Source organism: Orbicella franksi, chromosome 10, assembly GCF_964199315.1.
Source record: "Orbicella franksi chromosome 10, jaOrbFran1.1, whole genome shotgun sequence".
Lineage (NCBI taxonomy): Eukaryota > Metazoa > Cnidaria > Anthozoa > Scleractinia > Merulinidae > Orbicella > Orbicella franksi.
Genome location: NC_138154.1, coordinates 21,503,538 through 21,529,778, shown reverse-complemented (window position 1 = coordinate 21,529,778; position 26,241 = coordinate 21,503,538). Strand labels below are relative to the sequence as shown.

At 38.9% G+C, this 26,241-nt stretch overlaps 2 protein-coding genes across 3 annotated transcripts in view; both read left to right on the top strand.

The window, feature by feature from the left end:
* LOC145500233 (mucin-like protein) overlaps nucleotides 1–15,650 on the top strand; it is a 39,257-nt gene extending 23,607 nt beyond the window's left edge. Inside the window, exons 16-27 of the mRNA XM_081479750.1 lie at nucleotides 346–647; nucleotides 891–1,084; nucleotides 1,562–1,898; nucleotides 2,579–2,704; nucleotides 3,840–3,962; nucleotides 4,597–4,719; nucleotides 5,812–5,940; nucleotides 6,350–6,478; nucleotides 7,940–8,043; nucleotides 11,349–11,464; nucleotides 12,084–12,452; nucleotides 12,920–15,650. Coding sequence (XP_081335876.1) covers nucleotides 346–647; nucleotides 891–1,084; nucleotides 1,562–1,898; nucleotides 2,579–2,704; nucleotides 3,840–3,962; nucleotides 4,597–4,719; nucleotides 5,812–5,940; nucleotides 6,350–6,478; nucleotides 7,940–8,043; nucleotides 11,349–11,464; nucleotides 12,084–12,452; nucleotides 12,920–13,025 — 2,158 coding nt within the window. The 3' untranslated portion in view covers nucleotides 13,026–15,650. The remainder of the gene's footprint in view (nucleotides 1–345; nucleotides 648–890; nucleotides 1,085–1,561; nucleotides 1,899–2,578; nucleotides 2,705–3,839; nucleotides 3,963–4,596; nucleotides 4,720–5,811; nucleotides 5,941–6,349; nucleotides 6,479–7,939; nucleotides 8,044–11,348; nucleotides 11,465–12,083; nucleotides 12,453–12,919) is intronic.
* A 3,918-nt stretch (nucleotides 15,651–19,568) lies between these two features.
* The window catches only part of LOC145500201 (uncharacterized), a 32,422-nt gene continuing 25,749 nt past the window's right edge, over nucleotides 19,569–26,241 (top strand). Inside the window, exons 1-2 of one of the 2 annotated variants that reach the window (XM_081479720.1) lie at nucleotides 19,569–19,854; nucleotides 25,873–26,118. In XM_081479720.1, coding sequence (XP_081335846.1) covers nucleotides 19,782–19,854; nucleotides 25,873–26,118 — 319 coding nt within the window. In that variant the 5' untranslated portion in view covers nucleotides 19,569–19,781. Of the gene's footprint in view, nucleotides 24,029–25,872; nucleotides 26,119–26,241 lie in introns of both variants that reach the window. The other variant, XM_081479721.1, reaches the window with a different exon arrangement.

The window sequence follows — 26,241 nt, the reverse complement described above, 5'->3', positions numbered from 1 at the left end:
GTTCGAAACTGGCCTTCATCGCCAAGGTCTGAGTCTTGCTCAAGTATCAATATAGTCCTTCATCTCATAGTACAGGTGATTAAACGGATAAACTTTTGGGTGGTGAAAACCCAACCATTAACCGTAGTCTTGTGTATGGACACTAATCAATAATCCAGTTGGGATGAAAATTTATTAATTCTTCTCTAACTTCAGTGAGTAAACATGACAAGATTTAATAAAAAACCCTTATAAGTTTAAGGTTCTTGACCCAAAAATAGACCATGGAAACTCTCTTAGAGCTTTCCTAAAATACAAAAAAAGAAAACCTTCCAAGACGATCTATCCACTTTCATGCAACAATAGCTCTGGTTCCAAAGTAGTTCTTTATGCTGATTTTGATGTTCTTTTAGGGCAAATCAACCAATCCCAGTCACTCTTCACCTATGCTCAAAATGAAAGCCTGGATACCTTTAAAAACATTAGCTTCGTTCCCATGTTTGCGGATAACATCACGTGGCAAAACGACAGTTTAAGAGTAAAAGCTGAAGAAGAATGTGGTGAAGATTACGAGTGCCTGTTTGATGTGGCCTCCACAAACGATCTGTCTGTTGGCGTGGTAACCAAAGATATCAGCATTCAGTTGGTCAACGAATCGAACGCTCTTAGTAAGTCAAAAAAGGGTTATTCCACTGTTGTATTGCAATGTGTTTCAAACTTTTCACCTTAGTTAAAATAGGTTACCGTTTAGGTGAGGAAAGAAAACTGCCCAGGAAGAAGTTGCTGCTATACAGATCAATCTCTACACTTGGAAAAAACAGCTCTTACTTGCTACGCTGTTTACATAGTTGGTTGATGAGTTAAATAATTAATTTATTTTCACACCCTTCCTTTCCATATTGCTTTTGTAGACAACTTCCCACCCAAGATAGTAACCGAATCAAATGTGATAAATGTCACACTTCACGAAACAGTTGAGCTGAATATCACTGCTGTGGATAACGATACCATAACATTTCGTGTGATTAACCAGCCTGCTGAAGCCATTGTGAACCCAAGAGGAAACGTGCTGTACTTTACATGGAATGTTACCTCGTCGCAAAAGGTAGGCTACAAGTTATCTTCTATATATAGTAAATGTTGACGACATGGAGTCTGACATAAAAAAAAATGTTTTCCGCTCAATATTAAAGGAACTGAAAACAGTAAATATCTTTTACGCGTGGCGTAGCTTAGTTTCTTAACCTCTTTTTATAACTTAAACCATTATACGTCATTTTGTGCTGAAATGCTAGTTTACCAAGTAGGGAAAATCCTAATGAGTTACAATCCAAACGAATTGTTAAGAATAAAAAAAAAAACTGAGAAAACAACGACCGAAGAATTTGAAACTTTTAAGTCAAACCGCAACTCTCTGCGGTACAATAGTAGAATATTGATTGATAGTTTCCTTTGATTAACCTTGTGAATCAGAATTCAAATCTACTACAAGGAATTCCACGAGTTCTCAGGTATTTTGTACGAAATATCATGGCTTAAGAGGGTGAAAACGATTCACAATTATCTTTTTCTCTTATTGTAGTTCAATCTGTCTTTCGTTGCTACTGACGACAAAGGCGCAAGTGCCACCTGGAGTCCGACAATTAACATGTGCGCCTGCAACCACGGTGGTCAGTGTGTACAACCAGAAGAAGGTGACAATGTCAACACTGACAGCAAGTTTGTATACATGGGTTGCGCATGTCAGGGGGGATACACAGGAAGGTTCTGTGACAGTGACATTGACGCCTGCGAGAGTAATGGTCAGCCGTGCTATACAGGAGTTGAGTGCATTGATCTTCCACCGCCAGCCAATGCCAGTGGGTATGAATGTGGACCCTGTCCATCAGGATATACTGGAAATGGCGCTCAGTGTGCAGGTGAGCTTACAGGGTTGGCAGGGTACCTTGAGGATGAAGGAAGTTCGTTTCCCTGTAAGAAACGACGCTTTTAATGAGACCGAAGCTCCTAAAATGATACTTCATACCTCACTTGCAAAAAATTCGGACGATTTCGATTTCAGGCAAAAGGAGTGTCCGAAAATAAAACCGACCAAAATTTTTAACCGTTTAAAATTTTAAGCGTCCGAAATAGTTACAGCAGATCATAAAACCGTGAAGTAGTTCCAAAGCTCTTAGTTTCCTTTATTCCGGGCTTTATAAAGCAAACTCTAGTTGAGACACTGCTTGACATTCGTAACGGTGCATTTATAAGGCCGTGAGGGTGCAGTAAAACTATCATATTCAAAGATGTTGTTTGAGTCTAATTCGTGTTTTGAAGGCGTAAATTTACTCTAGCTATGTTTCAGCAAAATGTCCGAAATTATTGTCCGAAACTATTAGTTAAAACCTGCCCAAAAATCAAACGTCTGAAATTTTTTGCAGGGAATTTAGTCGGTTTTGAATGGCAGGGGTTCATAATTTATGACTGCCGAGGTGAAATGACCGACAATTTTCCATACCTCTTACACTGTCTTGTTTTACATCCTCTTTCTCGATTTTGATGTGACTGCTGTTATTTATTCGCTTACAAATGTTCTCCGTTTCTCTCCATTTTCCAGACTTTGATGAATGTCAAAATAATTCGTCAAACAACTGTCAACAGCTTTGTGTCAATTTTCCGGCTTCGTTCTTCTGTGACTGTCGCGGCGGATACGAACTAAACGCTGATGGTCGTAGCTGTGATGGTAAGACATTTGCTGAATAGAATTTACATCAGTTAGCTTTTTAACTGTTTACGTGTAGAACTCTTTAACTGCGGCGTTATAGGAAGTGCCAAAAACAAAAACAAAAAATTAAAAAATCTTTCTTTCGGGGCTTTATCGTTCGATGTTTTTCAGTTTTTCCGCGTCCCTGTTCCAAACTTAGCCAATGGCGGTTTCGACTTTCAGCGTGGTGTAAAACCAAGAGACGAAATTTAAGGCCTGAAGAAAAAGCGGGACAAAGTGAAGTTAATCCCTTTCTCAGTACTTCCCATACAGCCTTGTAACAAGAAGGATGACTCTAACAAAAAAGACCTTTATATTCCGGTTAAAAAGTCTTTTACTATTCAATTTAGAATTTACATATACAGGCAAAACTAAAGATAGATAAATCCGACGTTTCGGCGACATCTTGGCGCCATTGTCAAGGGAAACTAATTAAATATGCGATTTCAAGAGTAACTGAGAGTTCAGAGTTTCTAATTTGCATAAGTTAGACAAAGACTTTAGCGCGAACTGAGTCTGATTGTACATTTAAACACGGTCGTAATTGTTTAATGAGTAACATCTCATTAATGAGACAATCAAACTTGTTGTGGCATTTTTTCAACACGCTAAAACAATTGCGAAGGTCATCCGGAATCCTGCCTGCGTGTCTATTATCATAGTGATTGCGTACTGACGAGCTCTTGCTTCTATGTCCATCAACGCGTACGAACAGATGGCCACGGGTGTAACCGACATAACCAGCATCGCACTGGTCACACTTGAAGTTATAACTTGCCACAACAAGTTTGATTGTCTCATTAATGAGATGTTACTCATTAAACAATTACGACCGTGTTTAAATGTACAATCAGACTCAGTTCGCGCTAAAGTCTTTGTCTGACTTATGCAAATTAGAAACTCTGAACTCTTAGTTACTCTTGAAATCGCATATTTAATTAGTTTCCCTTGACAATGGCGCCAAGATGTCGCCGAAACGTCGGATTTATCTATCGTTAGTTTTTGCCTGTATATGTTTATCTAAATCATTGTTGATTAGAATTTAGAATTTGTAAAGGATAAGTCACCTCTGTAAACTTAGTATGAGATAATTAACTAACAATTTTATCTATAGATATTAATGAATGCGAACCTTCAAATGACTGCATGCAGCAGTGTGACAACAGTATAGGAAGCTACAACTGTTCGTGTGACGAGTTCTTCAAACCTGATCCCACTGACTGGAGAAACTGTACAGGTGAGTCTGACATCTGTTCAAATATACTTCCTTGTTTTCTGAAGTAGTATCTATGAATGAAAGTGGTAGTATAATAATAAAAAAGATTTTTAATATAAATATCACAGATTCAAGTTGTTAAAGGAGCTCAGTCATAGTATTTTGAGTTATTTTGGCCGCGAACAGAATTACTTTTGAATTCAACGAAACCTGAAGATAGTATTTACAATAGATAGAAAACAACAAAGAGATCCTGTAGCGTAGTCTAAACGAGACCAAACGATGATAACACAACGGTTTAATAAAGCTCATAAAAGCCCGCCATTACTAGCCGTAACACAACAACAACTGCATCCGGGATACATCTCATTCTACTGTTCAAGCCCGAAGGACCTATGACATCATAACATCGTTAGAGATCCTTATAAACCATAAAGGAACAAGGATGAAAAGATTTTTGAATCTTTTGTTTGTAATTTTTAAATCTTTTGTTTGTAATCCGTGTTTAAAAGCACGGATTACAAACGTCAGACTTGAAAAATTTAAGCTAAACTTTTCAAGATGCGCAAACCGTGACGTAGCTCCTTTAAGTAGCTTGGTGCTTCACTTGCAGCACAGTTTCTTGCTTGGTCACGTGATTAACTTTTCTTTACAGCCACAAACCCTTGTAGTCCTGGACATGGCTGTCAACACGTCTGCTTCAAAGGAAGCAATAACCAAGCAACGTGTGCGTGTTTTGCTAATTACGATCTGGAGAATGATGGAAAGGCCTGTAGAGGTACTTGATAGCTTTGTTTTTATCGAGTAATTGTTTTTGGGAGCGGTGGTATAACGTTCCTACAAATCATTAAGATGCACAAGATGTGAGAAGCTCAAGGCATAATCCTGAGCAAATCTTGATTTTTTTTCTCTGTTTTTTTTATTTTTAATGAGTGTCTTAATTCAGCATGCAGAAGATAGATCTGCTTGATTGTTATCAATGTAGTGTTAAGGCTTTACCATATGCAAGATAGAGTGCGACGGCTCACGACAGCTGAGGTTTGTAGTTGATTGTTATAATGAAGTGTTAAGGCTTTGCCATATACAGAGTGCAACGGCTCACGACAGCTGAGTTGTGTAGTTTCAGAAAATAATTTACTGAAGGGATTTGCTATATTCTCGTGTATAAAATCCCAAATACTCAGAGAACAAGATGATTCAATTAATCCCTTCGGGTCGGAATCCCGAGTAGACTTTTAATAAATGTCACTTTATTATATTAGAGTATGACCTCGAGATTTCTACTGCATACAGATAGTTGACAAGGGAGCCAGAGCCAGCCATCACGCAAAGAAATGGAAAACGAATAATCTATTAAATAGGCTTTTTCCGAGTTACCTTGTGCCTCTGTTTCAAAACGAGTCTTCGTGCAAAATCTCTCATATGAGTTTGATTTGCATGAAAATGAGCCTGAAGGCGGAACTCAATTTCATATGAAAGGTTTTGCAAGAAGACTCATTTTGACACAGAGGCAAAAGGCAACTCGTAAATGGCCTATTGATTTAGTGTAAATCTACTAGTCGTTCAAAACACTATCTAAATCTTCTGTTTCAAAGACACTTCGAAAACGCAAAGAAACCGGCATTTTGATATCAATCGTTCACTGTGACAGAAAAGATAGTGAGTAGCGTAGCCAATAAGAGAACGACATTCGTGATAGAAGGTTTATAGGTTTATACTAATATTGAATATTATAGCAGCACCTTCACTTAACTGATGTAATGAGTTAACAATACAGAAAAATTATGAAATATTAGCTGCTCAGATGGAACACACCGTACAGGCATTAAAATCATTATCTACATCTAATTTTCTGTTTTCATTTTCAAAGACATCGACGAATGTGATCCAGCTGATCCTCTCCATCGCTGCAGTCAGATTTGTAAAAATACCCCAGGAAGTTACAAATGTTCATGTCAAGAAGGATTCGAATTGAACAAGGACGGTTACCAATGTGAAGGTATTTAGCATGTAATCGTTAGTCTAATTTCATTACTTTTGATATGATGATTTACGTTTAAAGCCCCGGCCAAAAGGACTCGAAAGTAGTCGCAAGTTGAAGACTTAGGTCTACTTGCGACTCCGCTTGGCCAGGTCTTGCGTGCACTTGCGTTGACTTGCGATGACTTGCGCTCACTTTGGTCGAGATCAAATTTGCACGCAAGTCGACGCAAGTTTTCACCATTTGACCACGTACTCAACTCAAGTCAACTTGCGGCTACTTGTGACTACTTGTGACTACTTCTGAGTCTGTTTGGCCAGAGCTTAACAATAAATATATAATGTGCTTTGTGTCGAGCCTACAACCGAACTGTTCGACGAAGAAAAAAGCCAAAATGTTACTTTATTTGTTGTATTAATTTTATCAGATGTCAATGAATGCCTGGATGTAGATTTGTACAGCTGCACAGATGAGTTCCACAAGTGCGTCAACTCTCGCGGCTCATACAAATGTGAATGTGAACAAGATCTGTACTTTATTGACGGCAAATGCAGAGGTAATCAGCGACTTATTTAACTAAAGTAATTTTCAATTGGGTGTTGAAACAAAATCGTCATTGTCTTAGATTTGCTTCAGTACACTCCGGTTGTGGTTGCATTTCAACTTCTTTAGTGATTTGTCTAGTAAAACTTGCGCAACTTTCTCAATGAATCGCTTCTCCCTCGAAGCTTCGCACACGTTTTCCCGCGCTTCGCACCAACAAAATGTATTTGATTCTCCTTTTGAGTGGTTCGCCTAATTGTATGTCAGTCCTTTGTGAATAGCCAAAGTGATTGCTTTGTTTTTGGTTTGAAAACCACAATGAAAGAATTCGCAACCTCTTCACCTCCAATCAGATGCAAAATCAAAAGCAATGGCGAATCGAAATAGCAATCCCAGTGAGTGGCGCCGGTGTGTTTGCTTGGGGTTGTCGTTGATTCATTGTTTTATCTTTTAGCTTTGGTTTTAAGGCACCCCATTGTTTATCGCACCTTTTAGCAATTACCATTCGATGCATGTTTTTCTCCCTTTTCACTGGCCGAGAGCCCACCACATGACCTGCAAATAACTGCCTACAAATAATGGTCTGCTCGTGCGTAGTACTGTCAAAATGAGTTTTGCTTCAAATAATATTCTGTTCATGCGTAATTGCAACAACGCTCTTGTGTGAAAAATGGCAGATCACTTCCCTGAGCTGTTAGGGAGTGATTTAAATATGAAAACAAACTTGTTGATCGAATGATAAAACAATTACTGAACTAAGTTATGGTCAAATATCGTGATTTTTCAGTGCCTCGCAGATCAATCATAAATAATTGATCCGCTTGCTACTGAAAAATCACGATATTTTGCTCAACCTCGTACAATAATTGCTAACTGTTTGATCTTAACTTTTTGCGTGTGGATAACCTAAAAGACCAAGCCAAACTAAGGAGGATCATTTTCTCTTGAGGAGTTCTTCGACAGACAATCGCACTAAGCGGGGCGAAATCTAAGTCTGAAACAAGTTGAAAATTCCTTGGAAGTCTTCTAAAACCTTCAGAAATCATTGTCAGTGTTCAGATATTGATCGAGAATCGATTGCGAACTTTGACCTTCATCGGATCACTAGTACATTTTTAAAAGTATTTTTAGGAAATAGAAACGCACAATATTGCTGATTACGCTATACAACATTGGAAAGGAAAATTGCCAGCGGATTATTTATTTTTGCGACACTCATAACTTGGATTGTTGCTAAATGCAAAATGCGTAAAAGAAATATTCAGTTCATTCAGTTGCTTCCTAAGTTTCTCGTTGTAAATTTATTTTTTGAGCAAGAAGCCGATAATGTTTGAGTTCGTTGTAAGTCAAAGATCTTTATCTTCCTCAATCCTGATCATCTTTTTTCCTAGCTCTTTGCTTTCATAATTGTTGTGTTTGCTTTTAGTATATAAATAAAAACAAACAACATCCTGACGAATTCATTTATATCTAGATGGGAATGGCACAGCTCCCAAGCCAGTGTTACGTGAACCGCGTGTGCCATCAGAGAAAGAGCAGGAAGAAGCTGTGCAGTTCTCAATTCCACGCAAAAGTGATGTAAGTAATATACCTGTCCACTTTTTGTACGTTCACGTCACCGGTCAATAACTGATTAAAACTCAGAAGTAATTTCAACTCTGCTCATCACCATCCACTGTATGTTGTGCCTTTATGCTCTTCAAGTCAAAAAAGCATGCGACTTGTGCTTTCTGAGACTGGCTTCCAAGTAATTCTGTCGGGCGCTTTAGCTACTTGCGCCAGCTCTCTGTAATATTCATTTCTAAGACTCTTGAAGGCCAATGCGAAAAGGCCGAATGATTTTCAACTTTTCATATTTCTTCCCATTTATCCAGCGATTGCTATAGGAACCAACCTTGATAAAAGGTAAAGACTGCGTTCGAGCCTAATAGCCCATTCCTACGGTACTTACATCCTGTTTCCGTAGCACGTAGCGACTAGGAGTATTTCTACTTCCCCCTAGGTGGGATGCTAATCCATCGAAGTGTCACCCCCCCCCCCCTCCCCCACATTCCCCGCATTAAATTCACCGATACTCATTGATACTCCTGGGTGGAGAGAGGCGCTGTGAGAGCAAAGTTCCTTGCCCAAGAACACAAGAGTTCGAACCCAGACCGCTTGGAATTTCGGGCAGTAGCCATAGACCTTATCACAGTTTTCGACTCCATCTTGACGGGTAGGCAAAGCGGTCACAAATTACAGTGTTTGTACGGGAATCCGATGGCAAATAACTTTTTCCAAAATTGAATTTTACCAGGAGCCATAATCGGGGACGGAGACCGTAAGCGCGCGCCATTTCAAGTATTGGGGTTGTCCACATGATATGGGACAATAATTCTATTTTTAGAACAAATTGCGCCATCATGTGCGGCACACGCGCGTACATGCTGCGAGGATTTCTGCGGATGTCGCGCGGGGGAAATGGCGTCCGAAATTCCCGAAATTTTTCATGTTTTTGGCCCACAACTCAACGCGTTTACGTCTGTTGGAATTTTGCTTAATTAAGTATTTTCGTCGTAAGCTGCTCCAGTTTGGGTGAAGTAAGACCGTGTCGAATTTAGGCATGTTCCGCTTTAAGCTTATATATATCGCTGACCAAGTTGTGTTCCGACGGATGCTTCTTTTACATGAGATGTACATTACTCCACTTTAAATTTCACATATGTTGAAGATTAACAGCTTTTCCATTACACAGCAAAAAACTAGCTGGATATATTTAGATATAGCAGAGCTTCAGGACTTCACAGTTTCCTAGCTCCTCTTACCACACGCGTACGCTTGCCAGGAATTTGCCAGTCTATCGCGACCGAAAAGTAAAACAAAATAATTGTTAGTTTGAGTTTCGCCTGAATTGTAAGCAACGCTTGATGTTTCATCAAGGCCCAATAACTTTACGTCCGTAGATACTGCTCAGTTTTATTTGTGTAAAAATCCAGTAAATTCTCTGTTGTCGATGAATGAGAGCGCCCGCCAATGCGTGTTTTGTAGTCAGTAAACATGACAAATTGGACTTCCGCCGCACTTTTGTGTGAAAGCGTATATCGAACTCAAACAAGAACTCTATAGTTTTTAAATATGTTTAAGATTGGTAAATGTTTGAGAACATATTAAAAGCTAAGCTGGAAATATGTGAATAAAGCAGAAATAATCAGCAAAGTTACAATGACGCTTTCTTTAATCAACTTCGAATAACGATTTCGATTTTGTTGATCGAGTTATCAAAACTCCTTGTCTATTTTCATTTTCGCAGTGTAACTTCACTATGCTTATGTTGAAGAAACACACAGATGTTAGTGGCCTTTTCTGCGTTCGTGAAATTTGTTGCAGCATCTCAGCACAAAAGATAACGAAAGAAATCTTTGTCAAGATTTGTTGACAATTGAAAACACCGACTCGGACTTGAAAGTGCGCGAGCTGCACTATGCAAATGAGCTAATTGTACGCGTCAGACTTTCCTTTCAAAAACTTTTGCAAACTCACCAAACGAGCAGAAACAATAAGAAACCATCAGAACAGATTTTGGTTATGATTAACCATTGTCTGAGAAACTCACAAATTAACTCGATACCAGAATATAGAGTTTTCCTGCTATATTCTTAAGTCAGAACAAACGCAAAAACATACGCGTAAGATTACAACAAGCGCGAGATTGAAGTCTTTTTTTCGACCCTGAAAAACCCACCTTTTCCGTTAGTTCAGAGCATAAAACTACATATAAGCGCCCTGGTTCGTATTCCCTGCCTTATTCCCTGCCATCACGGTGAAAAATACGCAAGAGAATCTCGCAACTCTCACCATTTGATTACGCAACGTGACAACATCCACGCGAGAGCCCCCGACATTGCGTGGATCCGCGCGGATAAATAACGTCAGGATGGCGCAATTTTGTTCTAAAAATAGAGAAATTGTCCCATATCACAGGTACGCGCGGATCCCAAGACTTACGGTCTCCGTCCCCGATTATGGCTCCTGATTTTACACAATTTTTGAATCAAAACGTAAAAATTCTATGTAGAAGATTGTATTTACCAAGTTTGAAGGATGCAGCTTGTAATTTTCCATACATTTGTCTCTATTTTTTTTCGCGAACCGCGTGTAGACGTCCGTCTACCCAGCCAAATTTTACAGACAAATATATGGAAAATCAGAAGCATTAACTGAGCGTCTTTTAGCCAAGCTACATCCTCCAAACTTGGTGAATACAATCTTCTACCTAGTATTTTAACGTTTTTATTAAAAATGTGTAAAATTCAATTTTGGAAAAAGTTATTTGCCATCGGATTCCCATACAAACACTGTAATTTCTGACCGCTTTGCCTACTCGTCAAGATGGCTTTGAAAACCGTTTTAAGGCCTACTAGGCAACCGCACTTCCCCTGGAACAAGGCTTATTTTCCTCTAATTCTTGAATTTCTTATCTCCTGTATTACCGAAATATAGAAATTATAACTTTAAAAGTATGTCAGTTCACCTATTTTTCCCTACGAGTAAAAGGTCAGAACAATAATAAGAAACTGGTGTCTATAACCTTAACTTTTACGGAAGCTTGCCAGGAAAATGGCTGAGTTCCATAACAGCTGTCTTTCACGAAGTGGAAGGACATAAGTAATCGAAAAGAGCAGGTAAAATGTCTTAGTTCTAAAAAGAAAGAAGATAAACACAGCGAGTCTAACCTGGATCAAAGTGAATTTTTCGAAACACAATGTCGCCGCAGAAAAACTGAGAGTTGTTTTCGCTAACTCGTAGATAAATTTCGCCCGACATCTAGATACTGTATGAGGTGTTTGCAAGGCTTGAACACAAGCTTCCATTAACAAGAGTTCCTTTTAACATTTCTTTGACAGTTTGAATGGGATTTTGAAAAGGACAAGTCATTCAAAGACAAAATGGCATCTGTAACAACGGATTTCTGCACTGAGAACAGGACAAAATGTGCTCTAAAGGACGCTAGGCGAAAAAGGTGATCACTGATGTTTTACTGAATCTCAGAACTACTAAAGGGATCCACTTTTGAATAGAACCCATTCCAGGGGGTGGGGGATACCTAAACAAAGTTTGCTACGAGGAAGATATCTTTGGCAAATAAGGTAACCCGGTTTTAGCCGACATAGAATATAGCGCCTCTTTAATAAACTTGTAAACGTTTCGATTGAGTAGCCCCTCAAGACACTCTCGTGCATCTGTTGTGGGGTTAAATATGCTGGGTTTTTACTTAAACTTGCAAAATCCCTTTCGTTTCGCATACCTTCGTCTTGAAAAAGGTTCTTTCGGAAGTGTGCATTTGTGCATTTTATGGGGTTTTTTTTCCCCTTTATTTGTTTTACTTTGTTATAAACTATTATGTGAGGGCCTTTTTCCCTCCTAAAGCCAGATAAATGCCACACAGACAGACAGACAGACAGACAGACAGATAGATAGATAGATAGATAGATAGATAGATAGATAGATAGATAGATAGATAGATAGATAGCATCTTCGTGCTTGGGTAGCACCAAATAACATAAAATATATCGAACTAAAATAGCTGGGATTAACGCTCTCACTAATTCGTGTATTTTGTCATTCCATCACGTCATCAGACGTTCCCCGTTTTTGGACCTCTACACCGCTGACCAGGTTCACCTACTGCCTGGTTATCCCAGGAACGCATCGGGCTCTCTCCAGGTAGCGTTTTACGTGCAGCAGCCTCTTGGACTCTTTATTGGAAATATCTCGGTCCTGCCTCGCGGTACACTGGTGGACATTGTTATAACTCACAAGTCCGCGCTTGAGACCGCTATTGGTGCAAACATCTCTGATATAGAAGTTATCTTCAAACCTGCCACATCGACCACGTCACCAACAGCGGTACCAGTTGAGCCAAGCAGCGATGTTTGGAAGTGGGCTGTAATTGGCGTTTGTGTAGGAGTGGTGGTCATCATCTTGATTATTGTGATCGTGTTTTGGTGGTAAGATGTTAATAATTAACCCTTTGTTGAGTCAGATTGTGATATTTTGAACTCAAAAAATTGTTGTTAGTTAAAGCAGGGATCGTACAGTTGTGAGAGTGCTCGCCTGCCACCAATGTGACCGGAGCTCGATTGAGTTTGCCACCAGGGTTTTTTTCCAGGTTCTCCGGTTTTCCACCCTGTACACAAACACCAACATCTCCAAATTCCACTTCGACCAGGATAGAGGACCCGCATGCAAATCAACTAAGGCTGTTGTGGCTTCCTCCCTAAATATTGTAATTTGTTAATTTAGATGGCATTGCATGAAGTTATCGTTAATGGTAGGCCCTACCAAGATTGCAACCAATTTATTTCAAGTGCTACTCGGTGAAAGTAAACCCTAATTGGCAGAAGAACTGTACGTGTTGAGCAAAAGGAACAACAAGAGATAATAAGAGTTAGTTTTTTTTTTTTTTCACTTTTAGCCTGAAAAAGAGAGCATTTGGAAACCCACAGGTGAAGCCCATAGTGGATGATGATCCTCAGGAACGCCTAACTTTGAAATCTTTCCACCAGTCTTCAAGCGTATAACGTAGACCATGGAAACGCGTACGTTTGACAGAGTACCTTCTTTCAAACTTGAAACACCGTCATACAATGCAGTTTTTAACATTTTTACGGTGCCCCTGCCTGCTTTAATTTAGTATTTTTTTAAAGACTCTTTTTAGAAAAGTCATATCCAGAAATCTAAAAAGCTTAAATCTTGTAATCGTTCCCTCAACTCCGTCATAATAAGTATACTCTTTAGTAGTTCATTTAGCATATCTTGTTATAATATGCTATTCAGACTTGTTGCCATTTATAAAATTTTTGTATTACTTGAGTGTTTTTATAGTTTACATTTTTACCAATCGTATAAATTCATATGATGCGAGATCAATTGTAACTGTACTGATGATGAAAGATCCATCGAAATGTGGTCGTTGCTTAAACTCCCTAGAAATTTTTGAATGGTCTTCTTTACTTAAGCAAATTGTACTCGTTATGGAATCATTAGGATTATTTTACTTCACTGAATTAGTTAAATGAATTAGTTTGTTTAATCATTTGTTAATTCGCGACACCGCCAGCGAAAACATGTGTGTGGACATATGGTCCGGTGTGATGTAAATAAACTTGTTTAAGCGGTCAAGAACTCTTGAAATATGTTGTACACGTTGAAACTTGTTGTAGAAGTTCTCAAGTTGTTTAAAAGAAATATTTTAGGTAAGATAAAGGTAAAGTTTGCATACCGACCAAGGGGCCCACCAGGCCGGAGCTTAACCCGGTTTCTTTAGCATGAAGCGACTACGAGTTTGTGAATTTTGTGAACCGTGAATTTATTTTGTGAACCGAGAAATTAAGTCCTCGAAGTCAAATTACTATTGCAACCTAATTGAAGAAGGTAAAGGCGATTCCAGCTTGGTTTGGAAAGCAGTGAATGAAGCTTCCTCACGCAACGTTAGCTCATCCATCCCGCAGTGTATAATTTCAAGTGTAGTACAATATACTGACCCCAAATCCATCGCTACAGCTCTGAACGAATACTTTGCTTCTGTTGGAAGATTGATGGCAGAAAAATTCTCTCAATCTCTCAATTATGTAAATCGTGTGAAACTCAATGTTACTGAACCAGCCACGGATTTTTTTGAGTTAAGACCCGTAAGCCATTCCTTTGTTCTGCAACAGGTTAGTGCCCTTAAGCGCAACAAGGCCATCGGGTTAGACAGAATAAGTGCCCGTTTACTGAAATGTGCTTCTCGAACTATAACTCCATCAATTACGAAATTGTTAAATTTGTCAATTGCAACCAACGAGTTTCCTAACATCTGGAAATGCGCTAAAGTCACAGCACTTTTCAAAGCCGGTAATCGTACTAGCCCGTCTAATTATCGCCCTATTTCTATTTTACCAACTCTCAGTAAAGTCCTAGAGAGGGCTGTGCATCATCAATTTTATCAATATCTTAGCCAACATAACTTACTCAACGAAAAGCAATTCGGTTTTCGGCCTAAACATTCAACAGTTAACGCTGTTTCTAGTTTTGCCGATGAAATTTTATTAAATATGGAAAGGGGTAAACTGTGTGGAGCCGTATTCTTGGACCTGTCCAAGGCCTTTGATACGGTTGACCACACAATTTTGCTACGAAAGTTGTCGTCTTTTGGGTAACTTCTGACACGGCTAAATGGTTTGAGTCATATCTTAATGGACGAATGCAATGTACATCTTGCGGTCCGGAACTGTCCGATTTGTTATCTGTTACGCATGGCGTACCTCAAGGCAGCATACTGGGCCCTTTGTTATTTCTTATATATATAAACGATTTGCCCACTGTCATCAGGCACTCGGAGGCAGCCCTATATGCTGATGACGCAGTGCTTTATTGCTATGACTCAGACCCAGCTGGTCTGGAGTGCGCCCTAAATGCCGACTTGTATTCTATTGCTATCTGGTTAAATGATAACAAACTCACTCTTAATGTTGATAAGACCAAAACAATGCTTGTTGGTAGCGATTCCAAGTTGCGCAAGTTAAACAGTCTCTCGGTTTCTGTTCTTGATAATCAACTCGATAGTGTTAGAAGTGTTAAATTGCTGGTTTTCAGTGTCACGCAATTCAAAATAGATCAAAATAAAAATCAAAACCGGTCAATAGAGAAAGTCCCAGAATCTGGGAAATGAAAGAAGGTAAATATGCAAAGACTCTCGCCAAAATTCTGGTCACAGCAATTTTTCTTATGCGAGATATGCGGAGAAATTTTTTACCCAAATTTATAGAGATTTGTATGGAGACGCCATGCTGGTGCCCATCCATATGGGCACCAACATGGCGGCCGGAAACCAACAGAAACATTTGTCACTGAGTTTTGCTACAAAAGCGTGAATTTATCCCTCGAGGAACCCTAAAACATTAAAATAATACTTTTTCTAAGACGTGAACTGTTCAGATAGCCAAGTTCCCCGAAATAAGTCACTTTTTTAACCATCATGACAGCTCTCTAGGCCGTCATGTAAATGCCGCGTCACGCAGAAGCTTAGAAATTCAAGCGTAGTTTATCACAAAACCAAGAACCCATTCGGAGCGAAACTTTTTATGAATATTAGTTTTCAGCTGCTCTTATACATCATTTAAGTAAAATCTCAGGAAGACCAATAGTTTTGTAGTTCGAATTTTAGTGACGTCATGTGAAAACCAGCTATACCTAGGGGTTGTATTATCCTCTAACTTTACCTGGACCGAACATGTGGAACATGTGACATCTAAAGTGAACCAGAGACTAGGTCTTTTGCGTAGGATTAAGCACTTGTTGCCGTGTAATGCACGCCTTCTTTATTACAATAGCCTTGTTCTTCCAATCTTTGATTATGCTGATCTGGTATGGGGCGATAAGGATAACGCTGTTTTAATGAACAACCTGCAGGTGTCGAAAAACAAGGCGGCAAAACTTGTTCTAAATAAACCATTGTATTCTTCTGCAACCGATGCTCTCAGTCAGCTTGGCTGGTTAAATTTAAATCAACGCAGGCACTTCCATCGCTGCTTGTATGTTTCTAAATGTGTGAATGGAATTACATCTCACAAATTGGAATTATCTAGAAACAGCGATGTCCATAGATATAACACTCGCTCCAAAGATCATCTTAGACTTCCAACAGTAAAACGGAACTGGGGTAAACAGAGAACTTGGTATCATGCCTTTAAAGACTGGAATGCCTTGGACAGTGACTTGAAGAACTCTGACACCATATGTCAGCTTAAAAGTAATTTTTTTTAAATCTATTAGTCTATAATTTACTTTTGTATTTTTAATATATTTTTTTTAATTTGTGTATTTATTTTTTAATAATTTAATGTTATTTTGGATCGGGAACTTTCTGTAGATCACCTACGGGTGAGAAAGCTTCCCGTTAAAATATCATCAAGAGTATTTTTACTCCCCCCTGGATGGGATGCTAGTCTATCGCAGGGTTACCCCCAGCATTATAGGTCGCCGGTACCCATTTATACACCTGGGTAGAGAGAGGCACTGTGAGAGTGAAGTGTCGGGCCTAAGAACACAACACAATGTCCCCGGCCAGGGCTCGAATCCGGACCGCTCGATCCGGAGTCGAGCGCAATAACCATGAGGCCACCACGCCTCCACCGTGAGTGGAAAGGTTACTCCAAACCTTCGCGGGGCTACGTTTTCCAAATTTTCTTTTTCGCAACCAAATTAAAGTTCATTATTCAAGGTAACATTTTCCAAAAAATGAAAATAAAATATTAAAACGCGCGCGAGTTATTGGGAAAAAGAGTTTTTTTTAAAATAAAAGTTAATAAACCGTCAAGGTGTCATAATCCCCAAAAGGCATGGACTCCTCAGCGACCTTTTCGCGGTAAACGGCTTAATTCAGAGATCCTATATCAAATACTTTCAATTTGAGATTTCATGTCCGTCAAGAGTGCCTTTTTGTAATCACGCTTCAGCAATTGCTCCTCAGTTTCGTTTTGTCTTGTTGCACATCGCTTTTCTCCGTTTTGCGCTTTACTGTTGACCACCAGCCTAAAACGTGACTGTAACACTATCGCTTTACCGCGAAGCTCAACTTTCCGTACTGTGAACGCTAGGGGTCGTTATTTCATTGGCTGGCGGCATTTTGAGTTGACATATCCCTCTGAGAAGGCGTGACATGTTTATAAATCTTCCGAAGGCGAAAACTTGCACTCGTTTTTCGAGAGAATTCCTCCTCTTTAAACGAATTAATAGGGTATGTAGAATCGACGATTTTCCTTGAAACTTGGCCAGAACATTCACTGATAGATACGGAATAAAAAAAGTGCCGGAAAATTCTTTTATTTCAAAAGCTTTTCTCGTGGTGCTCTCTAACGCAACACGTTACGCGAATTTTCGATAGTGGAACTTGACAGATCTATAAAAAGATGACCAATAGAAATGAAAGAAAATACTGACACGCTTTGAGAGATTGATGCTTTGTGATTAACACTGCACAGTTATTTTGCACCAACGATCGCATGTGATACCCGATTAATTCGCCGGAATTTCAGTCGGTCGTTTTGGCGTTAACGGCTTCTGCCGCCTTAGCAAAGCAGTCGGCAAAAAAGAATATAATTTATCGAAATCTACATTTTAGAACCTTTTTATTGATATATAGTTTGTGGGGGTTTCCTTCAAAACAGCGCGCATACGAATTTTTTTCTGGAGGACACCCGCGAAGGTTTGAAATAACCTTAATCATAAATCACTGCGCGCCTCATTTGTGAGTTTTCACCTCGAGTCCACTTTAAATATCTTTTTACCAGTGCTGAAATCCTAAACTGAACGGGTCTTGATTATTTTGGTTTTCCAGAAAAACGTCGTCTAATAATCGCCCACAACCTGCGAGTTATATCTTGGCAGATCAGAAGTAATTATAAGAAATGTCAATGCTGGGCACCGTTCCATAACTTTTATCTTCTGTATCCGTCAGCATAAAAGAATTGCCAGTAGATACACAGGATAACACCCTGAGCCTTAAAAATAACTTGGAAATTGCGTGCACTAATTTTTTTTTTTTAATTGGTGTTGAAATAGAACAGATTTACTCTCTGTAGGATAGAGGTACCTGAAGCAGTGACAGAAAATGGCAAATAATCGTTTTATCACTTGTGGGACTTCGGGCAAAGGTCATTTTCTTAGAAACAGGAACTGGAAGTGATATATTTCTGTGTCATTCAGCTGCTTTCATACATACATTTCACACGTTATCAGCCCCACCAATAATTACTTGAACAGGAATTGTTGTTTTAAGATTAATTACAAAAGTTAACCAATCAGCGTTCTTGCTATCCGAGCTTGCACGCCGTTGTACGAAAATCACATGACATAGCACCAAAGCGATGTCCCAAGTGAACAGTACGAGAGCGGCTGTATTTTGTTTTGTTTAAGTTCTACACTGCCTTCTTTTTGTGATTCAGACGGAATTGCATTGCAACTTATTTTTCTTAAAACTCTTGTTACTTCTTGGACAATGCAAAACTGCTGTGGAAAGGCCGTAGCTGGATTCAAGCGCTCAGATATAAACATTTTGTTTTTGAACAAAATGCAGCTAAGACCTGTGAGGACTCGATCACAACAGAAAATAATATTATAATGTACTAAACTGAAGACACCCGCGAACAAGAATATCTTTGGCACCCAGATGGCTCAAGTTGTTCTCGCCATTTTAATTCACGTTTAATTGACGTTGATTCAGTGTACACGTAAACAATTTATAATTGACAAACAAACATTAACAACGAACAATTATTCTTGTCACAAGGTCTGAAAAATTTTGTAAACGAAGCTTTCGACTGTATCGCACAGTGTTCATCAGCGATTTTAAAAGTGAGCTCACGTTGTCACGTGAATGCAAATTGTTTAATCATGTGACAATAGATGGTCAAAAATGGCGGGAAGATCATAGCCCCCGTCTCTGTTCAGTGTTGGGGGTTGACGTCTGATATGGATGGCCTCCTTGATTTTCCTTTTGATATCTACCGACTCTTTATCAAGAATCTCGACTCCTTCCCAGTCGATCTCGTGGTTTGCCTGAGACTGGTGTTCCAGGATTGCAGATGTTGTTTGTTTCTGATGTTCACCTAGTCGCTTCTCCAGAGTTCTCGCTGTCTCGCCAATGTAATGCTCTCCGCTTCGTTTACAAAATTTTTCAGACCTTGTGACTAGGATAATTGTTCGTTTATTTATACACCAAGGTCAAGAATGAGCGTACATAGTCAAACATTAACAACGTCTTACACCGTTCTTCTCGAAGCATTGTTTAACGAAACAACAAAGTAAAGTAAATTAGAAAAGAAAGCCAGGACTAACTGCAAAAACAAAAGTGTTTCAACGCGATACAGCTGCTTCCAGACGTTGTTGATACAATGATGTGAAGTATATATGAAATAATTCATATTTGAACTGCAGTTGTAGATGAAAGTGAAAAATGATCATGGCAGTAAATTTTCCAATTTAAGCAATTTAAGCAATTTAAGCAATAATTTTTTTTTTGTCCTCGAATCCCGTTGAAGCCCTGATTTTTTTCAGGCTTCTTCTTTGCATATTGCATAAATTGGAAATTTACTGCGATGATCATTCTTCACTTTCGTTATTGATATAAACAAAAATTAATTGGCGACAATCGCAACTTGACAGCTTAAAAAATTGAACAATGATTAAGGCCACCAAAGTTATTCAATGAATCAGCTTTATTTGGACGTGATCCAGCGCGCATTATAAGGTCAAAAAGAGCAAACTTTCAAACGCTTTAAGATCACACCACATTTATGTCCCATGACAACAGTACGAGGATGCGGGCTGCAGTTTGCATAGTGTTTCTTTTCTCCGTTTTCTTTGAGGGTAAGTAATTTCTTTCTTTATTTTACTAGTCAAACGAAACTGAATCACAACCTGTTTCAAACTCTAAATGCTAGCTTTTGAAGTCGCCTCTTGATGATAAAAAACCTGCGCGAGAGATGTAACTGATGCCTAAACTCGAGCCTCGCTCTTTGCTACATGTAATTATAGGATAACATGGTAACCAGACGCAGACATTGTTAGGAAAGAGTTGTGTATGTACAAAATGTAACAGTAGAATACTTGAAACTGCCCTTTGAAGGAAAGCTAAACCAAGCGTTCATATACACCGATTCCAGAAAAACCCGGAGGTTGCATCAAGCTAGGCTTAATAGCCCTGGAGCTTTCAAAATGGCGGACGAAATGTCGCGGAAGAACGAAAAATTCGAATGTATGTAGATTAGAGCTACTTGTCTGGAGCAAATGTGGTAAGGAAAGGAAAAGAGTTGGACACAAGTGTTGTGCGGCTGCAAACTCTAATAATCGAAGCAAAAACCGACCTGATTTATCATTTCCACGACTAAGTTTCCTTCGGACAAGCCAGATAAACAAAAAAGGAAAAGTGGGAAATACTTATGAAAAGGGGAGATGCCTATTTCACCTCGGTAGGAAATAATTTCTGTTGTTCCAAGCACTGAGTACACTTATTGAAACTGGGAGCCGTACCCTCGGTTTTCCCCTGCACAAAAGTTAATGAGGAATCTCTGTGTAGAGCGACAAGATGCGAGGCATGTGAGTATGGCAAAGAAGAAGTGAATACCCATCAGCTTCAATCAACTTAGGAATTAATCAGCTTTCATGCCTCTGAGGTAAAGAAAAAAAGGTTTCCCCAAAACAGCGTTGAATGTGGAAGGACATTAGTGATTTAAATACAGCCATTGATGAATTTTGAATCTTTTTTTACTCGCTTAATATTTCAGCAACATCTGGCTTTCAGGTTTAATATTTCAGAACTAGTAGTGTCAGATAAATTATTGCATGGGCCAATTTTCCGTATTTGATGTTGGGAAGCCTGCCCATTATTTATTTACCTGAAGTTTTTCAGGCTGAATTTGAAAACATAAAGTGCAGAATAGACTGCAGAGATATAAAAGGTCAGACACCCAAGACCTGGAGAAGCAGAGTGAACTAACAAAAGTCTGACAACACATTTTAAGGCCTTGTAGGAATTTCCATAATGTCAGGGATTTGATAGACAGTATTTACTGGCAAGCAAGAAGGTTATAATCTTCATCCCTTATATGCGACCAAGTAAGTCAGACCAGACGATAATTTTACTAATTTTCTAAGGAGGACTGTTTTTCAACCATGAACCAGAACTGCAAATGTAAAAGCTGAAATGGCTATTAGGAGGATAAATGGATGGCATATATTTGATGGTGTAATTCCACTAAGGTTGTGTAGAGTTGTTAATCAACCCGGGATAGTGAGCTATTTGCTTGTAAACTGGCAGAAAAATTAGTTATCTAATAATTCCTGGCACGTAATTGTTTAATTTGTCATTTGGTAGTGAATTTAAACAGAGTAAATGATATTGTTCATCAGTGGCAATTAAATATTTGGTGATTTCCACCGTATTGAAAGTGTGCATCATGTGGCTTGATGTTCTATTTTCTGGCACAGGGTGTAACATAGAAGGACACATGGTCTGGTGTATAATTTGCTAAGAACATAAAAGTACAACTGAATTTGACCTCATTGAGAATTTCCTACATTGTATGATCTTATAGATTCCCAATTGTTTTGAACTATTTTGAAATATTTACTCAATGCTACATTACCAGAGAAAAACTAGAAGTAGCTGAATTCTCTCATATTAGATGCTGGACAAACTTATTGGAACTTTGATATACGTTAGTTATTCTGGCTTAGCAATAATCACATCTTGTACGGCCATCTCTAAGCATTAGGTAAGCCAGTTCATATATAATATATGTATCATAAATTGTTCGATATTCTTTAGCATTTCCTTCCACCATTCTATGTCCAAGACAATTTGCTCATTAAAAATTCTCAGTTACTTCCAATTTATAGCCAGGACATTCCAAATTCTTTTCACAACAAAGAGTAGTTGTTGTGCATTGCACTTCATAAACTGAAGTAAATATGACTCTTGTTTACTTTTAAACCAGTATCAAACATTTTGCATATTGATTTTGGAAGGCAATCTTTCAGGGTCTCACCATCCATAACAATGACATTCTTGGCTTCAATGATTTCATGGAGATTGCTCTTACTTCGGTCTGTAACCAGCCCAGCTGGGGAGGCTCCAAAATTTCCCTTTTCTCTTGAACAAAAAAAAAAGCATTTTGTTACTTGCACCTTCGTCTATCCCGGTTGATGCATTATTTCAATGTACTTGTCCATTACTAGTTGCTAATATTCTAGGCTATCTTTCATGGCATGTAGCTGATAGTCTTTGTTGCACTGCGGTACACTTCTTTGATAATTTTATTGGTGATTTCACTAATGAATCATCTTTGTGATTGCGTCCTACCCTGTAACGCATTGATGCTGTCACTGTAACGAACCCTTGTTTGCACCATTCTTAGCGAGTAGATCGTGGTCTTGTTTGATACTCTGATTAGCATCTTTTGAACTGAAGGATTTGTCTTATTGTCTCGCACCGATTGTTAATTCATGAAGAGAGATCGGATGTTCTCTAATTACCTTGAGAAGACTGAAGTCGTCAGCGAAAAATGAACCAGCCTTAGGAAATTTGTTTACGTTTAGATGTTTTGTTGCAATATTCCCGATATCCGGAACAATTTTTAAATTTACTTCCGTATGTTCTTTCGAGCTCTTGCTTCATCAGTTTTACTACTTTAAGCTACTTTAGCTTTAGTAAAGCTATTCTTCGGGTCAGGGTCCTAGAATTTTCAAATTTTAATTTCATTCAGATTTTTTTTCCCTAACCGATAATGAATAAAGCTCTTTTAGGCAATAAAAATGGTGAGAACAGGATTTTTTTTTTTTTTTTTTTTTTCGCATATTAGAGATCGAGACAATTGGAGGATGGCAAACATATCTCTCCAAAAGTTCCTTTATTTTGCCACTTTAATTTATACGGCGACTTTTAAGCCAGAATTTCAATCGGCTGAGTGTGAATTTTTCAATCTGTTCTTCGCTCAAACTGACGCCGGGAATATCATCAGAAGAGTGATTGACTTCTCTTCTTCGTTCGCCATGTTGCTTTGAATATTTACCGCGAGGGCTATTAAGGGTCGTTTCGGTGGAACTTCCGGTTTTTTCTGGAATCGGTGTATTGTACTTGCATGAGAAAGGCGCGAATAGCAACAACTTTTGCAACCGTCTGAATATCTCCGGTGGATAAAAGATGGATAGATTAACAAGTTTAGGATTTACATTTTACTTAAATGTCTTGGCACAAACGATGCAAATTGAATGTAAATAACTAGCACGTATACAAAATAGAAACCAAGCGCTGATTACAAAGGTACTGGCTTTAAATTAACGCTCCGACTGAAGGCGGGCGTTTCAGCCGAAATATGTTTGTAAAATTCAAAATTGTCGTTTTAAATCTGAAAAATTGTTGTTTTTTCCTACTGTGCAGACCTACAGATAGATTAACTTTATTTATGCCTTTCCTCTTCAATACTCTACAAACTAACCCCAAAGCTGTCTTGCCTGAGCTCTGTTTACTGTGTGATAATAGAACAACACGTTAAGACTAATGCAGCCTCGATTGTTCAAAAACCGTTCATTAACAACACAATTTTATGCAGAAGTATCCAAGCAGAAATGTAAACAACTCTTCTTCATAGGAATCCTAATCCGTCAACTTAAAACTGTTGACAATCAGACATTCCTTCAGGTTTAGACTGTCTGCGATGCAGGCTATTCAGCGAGCACGTTCTTAAATGTGACACCAGTATTATCCCTGTATGACGTTCCTGAAATTGGATATCGTATGCATATAACATTTTGATATTAATAGAAAATACAAGGAGGAGGTTGACGTAAGCATATAACGCTTTTGTCACGAATGGTTTGCTTGTTTATCGTTTGTTTTCTTTTTGAGGATGATGACATTTGCTTCGGGTCTTCAGGAAATTATGCAGTTGTAACCAGTTTATCGCGCGAAATCGTTTTCGCAGAACGCTTTCGCATCTCGTGAAAAAAACACTGCTTATTTGTTTATAAAGGAAAAAATCAGGTAAGCAACTAAAAAAATAAAACAATGAATAACGACTTTAATTGAACTAACAAAAGTTATTTGCGTCTCAGCAAGGGCGCATAAGGTCAGACGGATTTGAAACTGTCCAACGTTGTCAGCTCATACTGTCATAATTACTACAGTTTGTGTTCCCGGTGTTTTCCCGTGGGTTTCCAGGGTTAGCTAATTTGTCTTTAGTTTTGATAGTAAAACGAAATTTTAAGCTATTGTTACTGCTTCGTGCATGTGCATTAAAAACGTGCAACAGGGAGACGATTGCGGGCAAACTCAAGCACTTTAGCTGACATCATATTTACATCTAGTATCGAGTACAGTCACTATATTCTGGTACTGGATAACATGACGCCGTGAAATTTCATAAGCGCGATCATGAGGCCCTTTTTCCTCAGTACTCTACAAGAGGGGGACATTGGGGGGTTCTGAACACCGCAATACCGCAAAAAAATTCGGCAAATACCGCATTATCGCAAATAACATCGCGAAATACCGCAACGCTTCAATCGGCCGAGTCAAAATTCAAGGTCATACCGAAACCACTACTCTATATGTCAAGTTTAGAGCAAATAACACGGAAATAGCAATTAGGAATTTGTAATTTTCGATTTAGACAAAATAGGCAAAATAAGTAACATCCATTCGCGTGTTGGCTAATTATTAACTAAAAATAACTTACCATTTTCCAATGGGAAACTGGAAAAGGACTGACCTGGAATGACCTAAATCTCCCGCCAAAACGTCCATAAACGTCCCATGACGCGCCACGAGCTTCTTCATCGTGTCGTCAGAATCATCGCCAGAAAGTGGGCGGAGTGCGGTACCCTGGTCCCAAAGGTTTTTCTTGATTTTTCATCTTTTCGTGAAGCGGCGAGAAAGATAAGAATCAACCTTTCTCGCCGCTTCGCGGCTCTCTCGCAGCTCTCTCATGCGGAGAAAAATCAAGAAAAACCTCTGGGACCAGGATAGAGATGCGGAAAAAGAGAATACATAAATTACAGAACCCGTATCAAAGGTTTTATACCTGAATGAGAAAAAATACTCCACATTGAAATCAACAGACAGAGGTCACGTTATCGCCGGTTAAATATTCAACAGTCCGCCAAAATTCAAGCAAAAATAGACCCCCAAATCACGAACAATTCTAGATTCTAGTTTTATGAGTTTGAAGGACGCCTGGTGGCCACGATCAGCTCGAAAACGAGTAATTTGGCGATGTTTTACACCGGTATGCGATCATGGATGGTGTTTTAGAGAGCTTCCGCGAGCTGTAGTGTTTCGTAAATTCGGTGAATGTTACGGTGAATGTTACGGATGTTACGGAACAAAGCCATACTTATGAAATGAAACACAGGAATGTTGGAACTTATCAACTGGATAGGAAGTAAGGGGGGCATTGCCCATATACTAGTATAAATCGAACTTTGATTTCGGACCTAGCGCCAGAGCTTTGAATACATTAGTGACACAGTGACAAATGGCGTCGTAAAATGTAACTTTTGAAAATACCTAAAACCGAACCGAAATTGATATTTTTCATGGCGTTCGGCGAAGCTTCGAAACAAACTTCAGGAATATATGGCCTAAATTAGAAAGGAAGTCACTTGGGATTTTTAAGATGTTTTAAACCGCAAGACAATCAAACACTTTTCCCCATATATTTTCTGTAATCTGAAGATCAAAATAGGGCTTCAACTGCTCATGTCGGTTCAACTTTTCTGGCGATGATGATTATTTCTGACTAAGTCGTTCCTCGATCGTCAGAAACTACAGTTTTTACAAAGTTTGATTTTGACATGAAATATTTGTCCGTGTGGTTTATTCTTCAGTGAGTGTGTCCCAGACTACAAGCGTGGCTACACAGGAGGTGTCAAGTTCTAGAATAAGTGGGAATGTCACGCCATCTTCTTACCAAAGACCACTAAAAGTGACGACGTCAGTCCCTTTATACGTAACCTCGTCCATGTGCCAAACGATCCGTTTATCAGTGTCCGCATATTCCAGTGCAAACGACTCACAATCGGTCAGTTGCTGGCTTATAGGCTCACCTACAAGTACCTTTTTGTCCGCGACAAGTAAGTCTTAAATTTAAGGGAGCAACTATACAATACAGGGCCACTTTTGACGGTGTATATATTTAGTGGCTCGTTTGGCTCGTTTGGCTCGTTTGGCTCGGCAGTGGATAAAAGAACGAGGAA